This window comes from Chroicocephalus ridibundus, chromosome 6 (genome assembly GCF_963924245.1).
Source record: "Chroicocephalus ridibundus chromosome 6, bChrRid1.1, whole genome shotgun sequence".
Lineage (NCBI taxonomy): Eukaryota > Metazoa > Chordata > Aves > Charadriiformes > Laridae > Chroicocephalus > Chroicocephalus ridibundus.
In genome coordinates this window covers 47,529,595-47,539,656 of record NC_086289.1, presented here as the reverse complement: position 1 = coordinate 47,539,656, position 10,062 = coordinate 47,529,595, and the positions used below count along the sequence as shown (strand labels likewise).

At 51.4% G+C, this 10,062-nt stretch overlaps 1 protein-coding gene across 1 annotated transcript; it reads left to right on the top strand.

Moving 5' to 3' along the window:
* The first annotated feature begins 235 nt into the window (after positions 1-235).
* ZIC1 (Zic family member 1) lies at positions 236-5,846 on the top strand. The gene is made up of 3 exons (XM_063337912.1): positions 236-1,946; positions 3,137-3,300; positions 3,868-5,846. The coding sequence occupies exons 1-3, from the start codon at positions 971-973 to the stop codon at positions 4,063-4,065; spliced, it is 1,338 nt and encodes a 445-aa protein (XP_063193982.1). The 5' UTR covers positions 236-970; the 3' UTR covers positions 4,066-5,846.
* Positions 5,847-10,062: the final 4,216 nt, after the last annotated feature.

The following is a 10,062-nucleotide window of genomic DNA, read 5'->3' as shown; positions in this document are numbered from 1 at the left end:
TTGGTACTCCCGCAGCCCTGTTTGTCAGGAGGGATGTCAGTGCGCTCACAATACCTGCGATTGATGAGGCGGAGGGGCCAATCAGCGGCGGGAGGCGGCCGTGCGCGCCCCTCGTTGGCGGGGCCGGGGGGAGTTACGCGGGGAAGGGGGAGCCGGCGCTGTCCAATGAGCGCCCACGTCCGCCCTGACGTCGCTCCGCCCCCGGCTCCCATTCATCAAGGGGGGGGACGGTGTCGTCTTTTCAATTCATTTATCTGCAGGAATGATTGCCGCTATCAGTCTCGCGTTCACCGCCCGGCTGAGGAGGTGAAAGTTTCTCCCCAGGAAGATAAACCGCAAAAGACAATATTGTGCATGATTTGCGCCTTTTTTTTGCAGAGCGAAAAAAAAAAAAAAAAAAAGGGCCCCAGAAAAAAAAAAATCGGGGAGAGTGTGGGGAAGCTCGAAGAGGAGAGAGAAACAAGCTCTCGGCCACTTTGCAACATTCCTATAGCCAAAAAAATCACTGAAGGAAGTTTCTTTTTTGTTTTGTTTTTTGCTGCCCGTGTTGTTCTCTCTCCGTTATTGTTATTTGCAGCCAGTTTATTTTTGAGCCCACCCAACCCCCCCCTCCCCACTTAAACCTCCCTGAAAAGTCAAAGCAGAGAGACAGTGAATATTTTTTGGGGCACATTTTTATTATTATTATTTGCAACTGCGAAGATCTCTTCCCCCCTTCCGCACCAGCCTCTTTTTTTTCTTCTTCTTCTTCTTCTTCTCCTTTTTTTTTTTTTTTTCCTTCCCCCCGCGCTGATGCCGAAGGGGGTGTTTTTGATGTGGTTGCTTTGGTGGTGATCGTCGCTGACTTTCCAAAGAGGGTGTTTTCGCCGCCGCTGCTGCTGCTGCTGCTGCTGCTGCTGCTGCTGCTTCTCTCCGCGTTGTGTGTGTGCGCGCGTGCTTTTTTTTTGGTTGCTGCATCGACGCTGGGAAGATGCTTCTGGATGCTGGACCGCAGTATCCCGCCATAGGAGTCACTACCTTCGGATCCTCTCGCCACCACTCCACGGCCGATGTCACGGACAGAGAAGTGGGGCTGGGGATCAACCCCTTCGCCGACGGCATGGGCGCCTTCAAAATCAACCCCAGCACCCACGAGCTGGCCTCGGCCGGCCAGACCGCCTTCACCTCGCAGGCGCCCGGCTACGCGGCGGCGGCCCTGGGCCACCACCACCACCCGACCCATGTCAGCTCCTACTCCAGCGCCGCCTTCAACTCCACCCGGGACTTTCTGTTCCGCAACCGCGGCTTCGGGGAGGCGGCGGCCGCCAGCGCCCAGCACAGCCTCTTCGCCTCCGCCGCCGGCAGCTTCGCCGGACCCCACGGACACACCGATGCCGCGGGACATATACTTTTCCCGGGGCTGCACGAACAAGCCACCAGCCACGCTTCGCCTAACGTGGTGAACGGGCAGATGCGCCTGGGCTTCTCCGGAGACATGTACGGCAGACCCGACCAGTACGGCCAGGTCACCAGCCCCCGCTCCGAGCACTACGCCTCGACCCAGCTGCACGGCTACGGCCACATGAACATGAACATGGCAGCCCACCACGGGGCAGGGGCCTTCTTTCGTTACATGAGGCAGCCCATCAAACAGGAACTCATCTGTAAGTGGATTGAGCCCGAGCAATTGTCAAACCCCAAAAAGTCCTGCAACAAAACTTTCAGCACGATGCACGAGCTGGTGACTCATGTCACGGTGGAGCACGTTGGAGGACCCGAGCAGTCCAATCACATATGTTTCTGGGAAGAGTGTCCAAGAGAAGGGAAACCTTTCAAGGCCAAATATAAACTTGTAAATCACATCAGAGTCCACACAGGTGAAAAGCCTTTCCCCTGCCCTTTCCCAGGCTGTGGCAAAGTGTTTGCCAGATCAGAGAATCTCAAAATACACAAAAGAACTCATACAGGTATGGTAACCTTCTCTGTAGCTTTTCTCTCTGCGAGTGGAAGCGCCGAGGGCCGGGGCCGGAGCGGGGCGCAGGGACGGGCCGGAGGGGCCGGGGGGGGGGCCGGTGCGCTGCTTGGCTGAGAGTCGGGCCCGGGGTGTGTGGGGGGTGTTCGATCCAGGGCCACTGATTTTTCCGGAGAGACAGGCTCGCAGCTCCGCTGCAACAAGAGCTCGGTCACAGCCACGCCATAAGCAGCAGCAACAAAAAGAAAATTATCCCTGACGAGGCAGAGGGGGAGAAAGGCAGGGTTTGCTGCTGGGCGGGGGGTGGGGGGGGTGGGTACCGCAGCAACCTGTCTTGTTTAAATTTATAGGTTTTAATTAATTGTTGTTCGGCAGTTTTGATTGTGGCACCATGAAAAATCGTGCTAAATATCGCAGGCAGCTCATCCGTCTCCCCTCTGCAATTCAGGGCTTGGTAAATATTTAATTCCGAGGAGCGATTTTAAATAAACCCAGCCCGGCGCGTTGAGTGTGTTATTGTTGTGCCGAGGGCAGGCGCCGGGATCCCTGAGAACTTTTCCCCACCGCGGGAAGTGGCAATGCAGCAGCCCCGGGCTGGGAGAGTCTCTCCCCCCGGCTCCCACCCCCAAGCGCCGAAAGCCAGCGCCGCTTTCCCGAGCGTTTTTTGCAGGGGGTTTGGGGCTGGCATCACATTGTGATCCCTGGCCGGACAATTTTCAATATTGCGAGAAAATACGGGGGAGGGGGCTGGGGTGGGTGGGAGCGTAAAAATATCACGAGAATGAGCTATAAAAACGGAAACTAGACACTGAGGATCGTGTGTAAATACCACCACGCCTGCTCTCTGGCTTAGAGCGTTGCGAGGAGGGAGAGGTGCCCAGGGCTGGGGCTGCAAATGAAACTCTCCCCTCCAAAGGCAAAAAAAAAAAAAAAAAAAAGTTATATAGCTCCCCCTTCCCCCCCTGTCCACGAAATGAGCGCTGAGCAGGGGTCGGAGGTGCGGAAAGAATAGAGAAGAGAAGTAAGGTTTTGGGATTTGAGCCTTGTTGAAGTTAGAAAGTTGCAAGTGTTTGAAATGGAGCCCTGGGCTTCCGTCCGGCGGGGCGATGGGGACAATGAGCGATCCGGCCGGCCCTGCTTAATCAGATCCGTTTCCCCCCCCCCCCCCACTTCCCTCCGCAATAGGTGAAAAACCATTTAAGTGTGAATTCGAGGGCTGTGACAGGCGCTTTGCAAACAGCAGCGACCGCAAAAAGCACATGCATGTGCACACTTCCGACAAGCCCTATCTCTGCAAAATGTGTGACAAGTCCTACACGCACCCCAGCTCCCTCAGAAAGCACATGAAGGTAAATGGAGGGCGCCTGATGTGCGGGGGGCTCGGACGCCGCCTCGGGCCTGGCCGGGGGAAAGGGCTGCGGGGCCGGCGGGCAGAAGCCGGCGGGGCGGCGGGGCCGGCGGGCGGAGCGCGGCCCGGGGCCGGCCAGCTGCGGGGCTCCGCGCTGCTGCGGGGCTCCGCGCTGCTGCGGCCCGGCCCCGGCCCCGCAGCCCGCCCCGGCCCGCGCCGCTCTCCCGCCCGGCGGCGCTCAGCCCCGGACCCTCGGGCAGGGCCTTTTGTCGGTGCTTTTTACCGGGGGAGGGTGAAGGGGGGGTGTGGGGCAGTGCGGGGAGGCAGTGCGGCGTTGCCCGGCCTTCCCTGCCGGTGCTGGGACCGGGAGCGGGGTCGGGGCGCGGCGGGGGGGTGGTGGGGGGCACACGACTCCGGGGCTGTGTCCGGCGGGGAGCCCCGAGGGGGTGGCCGAGCCCGAGGCTCGGCGCTGGGTCCCGTTGTCTGGCGCATCCCCAGCCGAAGGCGACCGCCGCCAGGGCCTCCGTCCTCTGCTGCTCTCTATTTCTGCCCGGGTTTTCTCTTGCAGGTCCATGAATCATCCTCGCAGGGGTCCCAGCCTTCTCCCGCCGCCAGCTCAGGCTACGAGTCCTCCACCCCTCCAACCATCGTGTCTCCGTCCACAGAAAACCAGACCGCCAGCTCCTTATCCCCTTCCTCCTCCGCAGTCCACCACACGTCCAGCCACAGCACGCTTACATCAAATTTTAACGAATGGTACGTCTAAAACGCTAAAACAAAACAACAAAAAAACACAAACCGAAACAAAACAAAAAAAGCCCCAAGTGAGCAAACAAATACCCTATTTAAAGACTCCAAAAATAATGAACACTTTGAAATCAGAATTTAAATGAGCAAACAAAAATAAAATGCTGCCAGTAGACCCAGGACTGAGTAAAATGAAGACTTCATTTTTTAAAAATTGTTTTTTTCCCTTCTTTTTTCCCCCTCTTTTTTATTTCTCTTTTTTCTTTTTTTTGTCTTTTTCTTTCTTTCCTTTTCTTTTTATTTCTCTTTTTCCTATTTTTTCTTTTTTTTCTTTTCTTTTCTTTTTTTTTTTTTCCTTTTTCTTTTTTTCTGTTCTGCTGTGTTCCAAGGCTTGGTAGGAGAAGGGGTTAGTAGAATGCATAAGAAGACAAGGTTACCAGGGCAAATGCCAACTGTGTAGGGCTTTACTGGAAACCACTGATTAGAGATCTCCAACTGCATGTCTGCTCGGGCAGCGGCCTTCCCCCCCATCCCCTCTTGTAAATACAGAATTATTAGCTTCAAAAACAAAACAACAAAAAAATGTACTGTTTGATTTTGTAAATAGTTATATCGCAAGTTGAATAAGGGGATATGTGGATTTGTGGTCTTTGCATATATGTGGGGGGAGGGGCGGGCGGGCGGGAGCGGCGGCGGGGGGGGCGGAGGTGGTGGGGGGGCAGAGGGAAGAGGTAGAAATTCAACTATTTGTACTGAATGGCAAGAATGTTCTAGTAAATGTGTACCAAAATGTGAATTACTTTGTATTATTACAGTCTAAACGTCGATCTAACAGAATATTATTGGTATTAATGTGCTTTTTTGTATAAAGTGCAACATTTCGTCCCAAAGTCCAGTCTAAGTAGTGCAGTAAAATGTTGTTACACGTCCTGTCAAGAAATTCGTATAGTGAAAGCCTGGATCTGCGTGTCAAACTGTTACATTTGTTTATGTAAAGTGATATTAAAAAAAAAAAAAAAGAGATAAACTATATCTGTCCGTTGCTTTTGGCAAATACAAGAACATAATGTATATAAATCCTAATTTCCATATTTATCCGCATGTAAAGGTCCGGTTATACATGTTACAAGATATTCAATATTTATGGCTAGAAGAATTGGTATGTAAAATTTAGTTTACAGAACTGTTTGGTAACATTTCGTACCTTATTAAAGATTCTTAAATCCCATGAATTGTGGTAGGAATTCTTATTCGCTAAGTCAACCTGCTGCAACTCCAACTAGCTTTAGGATATTAGAATAAAACTGTCCCAGTTTTTCACTGCTTTCCATTATGTCATCACTAAAGCAGCGAAGGTGATATAAATGTGATAAATGAAAGGATCCCTGCTGGCATTACTATAGTGTGTAATTAGTATTTATATCAAAATTTATGAAACAAATTTTCGGCCGCAGTATAATTTAAATGACCTTTGCAGACATAGAATAACAACCATAAAAATAACAGAAATAGATTGCATAGACTACATAAATATTAATGTGGGGAATTGTTACACGAGAAGTGCTGCACTCCACTCCAACACTGCCCATGAATCTGCATAGACTGGGTCCCTAAATTAAATTAATTCGGATAACATATATTAGGAGATTTAAAACAGAGGAGATTTCGGTTGCCATTTTAATTTAAGGCATTTATGACCATAACTAATTCTCAGGCAGTGGATTCATGACTTTCTTTGGGCCTTTTACTCCAAGAAGTACAGCACTGTTTCACGAAGGCCGTTTTTGTTGTTGTTGTTGTTGGGTGTATTTTTTGGTTTGGTTTTGGTTTCTTTTCTTTTTCTTTTTTTTTCTCTTCCTTCCTTCCTTTTTTTTTTTTTGCTGATATTCCTTAAAACGTGATGTTAATTTAAATCAATTACTTCTTATGTTATGTTATTATTATTACTATAATTTTGCCAGTGTTAATAGCTTTCTAAAAAATAAAGCTAGGGAATAAGAATTATTTTATGTAATTTGATTATCTTTCTATCTCTTTTATTTATTTCTCATTTACTTAAGAAATTCGTTCCATTGGCTGGCGTTGATACAGTAAATTTGTAAATGAGAAGACAATATAAAAAATCTAAATTACTTGTGCTTAATGACTGTAGCAGAACGCCTTTTCTCTAAATCAGATTGTCTTCCTTGCAGTTTAGTTTGATAGATTTGCAAGCTGTACTGCTTCCACTAACTTAGCTACGGTTGTTGGAACTGTTGGGCTTTGTTCCTGGTTGTAGCTTGCATGATCGCCCCATTAAGCAGACAACATATCAACAGACAACACAAATCATGAGGTTGGCTAAAGCTGCGAGGGCTTGTGATATGTCATAGAGTGAATTGCACAAACTGACCTTCCAGTAGACCAAGATGACACTTTAACAGCTTCTTTAAAGAAATATTATGTGTACAGCGAGTCAATAGCCATATTAACCGCTCGGGGGGGGGAGGGGGTGCCGGGGGAAGCCGCTCTCTGCTCATATCCATGCCGGCGCTGCGCAGCTCTGGCTGTAACCCGTCCAGAGCACAGCCCGCCTATCTCACAACAAAACCCCGCAAGTATTTTTCTTTGTCCGTAACGTTTGGGGGATCTCCCTCGGAGATTTTTTTTACCTCCCCAAAGCATTCCCCCCCACCTCCTCCATCCCGCCTCCTCCCCGAAAAAAAAAAAAAAAAACCAAAGGAAAAAAAAAAAAGAAAAGTTTGCCTTGCTCAGACGAAGCCCCACTCCCGCCAGCTCGGCATCGCCGTCTGCTCCCTGCAGCACCCGTGGGAAGGCTTCGCTTTAACTTTACTTTCTACAAAATGTTATTATTATAAGGCTAATATCAGTTTTCAATGAAAAGAGCGCCACCTTGCAGGGTTTGGCGAGATAGAAAAAGTTGGAGCCCGGTGGGACCTAGGCAGAAAAGTGTTGGTACTTGAGGAAATGTAACCCACCAGGCAAAAGAGCCAGGGAAAGAAATGTTTCATGCACCGAAAACGTTACTTTCCGCCCATCTTTCGGGTTAACTGTCCCGCCGGCTTGACCAGGCAGAGGTTTGAAAAAAATAACCTGAGCGTAGCTACAAAAAAATAAAATCGTAGAGATAATTTGAGCCATCTCACTGTAAAATAAACCCGGAGAAACGTGGTAGGGGTGATATAATATATTTTAAAGATGCGTATTGCAAGTTTCTTTGAACTTGTGGAAAGTCCCTAGTGGTCGCTTAACACAGATCTGTGACTTGTGTGTATTGGAGCACTTGGTTAATGAGTATTCTCTTAAACTTTTGGTCTGAGGTTTGTTTGAGCGTCCTACAGCAGAAAGAAGGATTTTGGTGTTGTTGTTGCTGCTGCTGCTGTTGGGGGTTTTTTATTATTATTTTATCTGGGGTGCGGGGGAACGGTGCAATACTGGTTGATCGCCATCCCGTATATGTTCTGAATTAGCGACGATCACTGGGGCTGGAATTGCTAATGCCGGATTCAAGCCCACGCCATGCTTGTGCCGTTCGCTTGGGCTCTGGAGAGGGGAGCGGGACTTTGAAACCCCCGGCAGAGAGAGGGGTATTTTCGGGAGGTTGTGAGGCGTCTCTCGGCTGTTTCTGCGCTGGTTCAGTCGCTAAAGCCAACTTTCCCCCAGCAAAGGCGCCCTCGGCGGGTTTACTCCCGAAGGCTTGCGGGGGGAAAGACGAACCCCTGCCCTCCAGCCCCGACGGGGGGGCCGTGATTTCCTCTCTCACACCTGGCTCCCGAGATGCTCCCGGGGCACTTTTCCTTGCGTGGGTTATTCGGTTTTGAAGGCAGCGGGGGCTGTTCTGCGCGGGGTCGCGCCGAGCCCACGGCAGGGCCGTGCCGGCAGCCCCCGCCGCCCCTCCGCGCTGCAGCCAAAACGCTGGGGCCCCGCCGTCCGCAGCCTGCCGCGCCCGCGGAGGCTCCCGCCGCCGAGGGGGAAACCTTGGAGATACCCACAGCAGCACGGCAGTGCTGGCGGGAAGGGTGCAGGAGGCTGTTTGGGGTGGGTGCGAGTGTCGGGGGGGGGCTGTGTGTGCTGTCCCCTCTCGGCCGCGCACAGCAGCCCCTGGCCGTGCTTGTGCTGTTTGCACCGCAGAAAGTTAAACGCAAAACAATAATCGGGCGCTTCCATTTCCCCCTGGAAAGTCTCGCCTTTCAGGTCGCTTTAATGGCTTGTGAATGATCGCTTGAATTTTTTAAAAGGCGAGTCCGGCATTCGTGAGGCAAAGTTAGCTTCTTTTAAGCAGCCACTGTCTGAAATGGGGACACACGCTCCGCGCTGGCCTCGACTGCTCATCGCCCTTCTTTTAGCCGTGAGGAAGCGGCAGTCCCGGGACTGATGCACGGAACGTCGGGACTTTTATTTACTGCTTTGCTGTCCACGCTGGTAAACGGCTCCGATTTTGTAAGTTTTCCCACGTCCAGAGCGCTTGCTCCTTTCGGAGCAACTTTCCAAAGGGAGCAAGCGGCGAGCCCGGCGGCGGCCCGGTGCCGGCGTGCGCGCAGGGAGCCCCGCAGCGCTCTCGCGGCCGGCGGCAGCCCCGGCGCGGAGCCGCAGCCCCGCTGCCCAGCCCACTTCCAGCAGGCAGGACAGGGGAAAAGATCCCCCCTGGAAAAGGCTGCCCGAGACAGGGCAGGGTATTTCAAGTGACCTGATGCTGGAAGAGCCGGTGCGGGATTTACCGCGGGACCTCAGCGGGAAAAGAATTTGTGGGCGATCTCGCCATGAAGGAGGCTGCACCGTTTGCTGGGCACGTTACATATCACCCTTATAAAATATACATCGCATATACACACATACGCACCCCGTTCACACCCGCACCACGTCCGTGTACCCGCACACGGCTGTCCCTGCCCGTGTCCGCGGGTGGGAAGCGCCCGCGCACACGTGTGCGCTGCGCACCTCGAAACAAGGGCTGGAGCCCCGCGGCGCAGCGCGGTGTTTCCGCGGGAAATCGGCACCTTTTCCTCAAAATGTGGCCATTCTTTCCTGAGCCGGTGTTTGCTGCCGAGGAGGCCCGGCCGGGGCCCGGCGCGGCCGCGCAGCCCGGCCCGCGGAGCGGCTCCGCCTCAGCCGTTCTCCGCGCCTGGCCGCGGGCCGCCACCGCAGGCGCGGGGGATCCCGCGGTGGGGCCGTGCGCGGTCTGTTTTGTGGGTATAATCCACAGGACAGGTGGTCATCCCTGCAAATCACCGGAATCACCCTTCGCGTTACTGGTTTTATTACAAATATATGCGTACCTATAAATACATATAGACCCCTCTATCTATATTTGTATATAAAGAAAGAATGGTGTTTCTAGAAAGACACATATTCATGTCTTTACGTGGAGGTGTATTTTTGAAGGCTCACGTAACCTCTCTTATTTGATGCAAACGCCTGTGTACAATGGATCGCGTTTTGTAACCAAATGGGTGTATTTTCCAAATGCGCCCGGAGAGGTTAATAATCGAGGTTGCTATTTTTTGAACCAGGCGCAGGACAGATTTCTTCAACTTGCTGAACGTACTAAGGTGGGTTCCGTTTCACCGCAAAGAGGCTGTGTTTTCGGGCGCGTCGTATATTAAAAATGGCCAAGGTTTTAATTTTATATAATTTTTTTTTTTTCGCTGCTAAACTCTATGGGTCAGATTTGGTTCATCTTCGATAACAAGAAACACGATCCTGTGAAGCGAAGGGGCTATTTTTATCATGCAGCTGGAAGCTGTCATCAATTCGTAACATTTATTTCGGCTTTAGAACGATAGTATAAAATAGCATGAAGTTTCCAGATGACGCCCGTACTGCAGACAGGATTTTTCAAGTACAATAAATCAAATTAATTACCTTTTAGATATATACGATCATACTACCTCTCTATGAAACTGCTGTTAAAAAAAAATAAAAACAACCAAAAAAACGCTGGGTGCGCGCGCCTGTGATTGTGCCTGTGTTTACATCCCGGGACGCAAAGCCGGGGGTCGGAGCCTGGGGGCGGGGG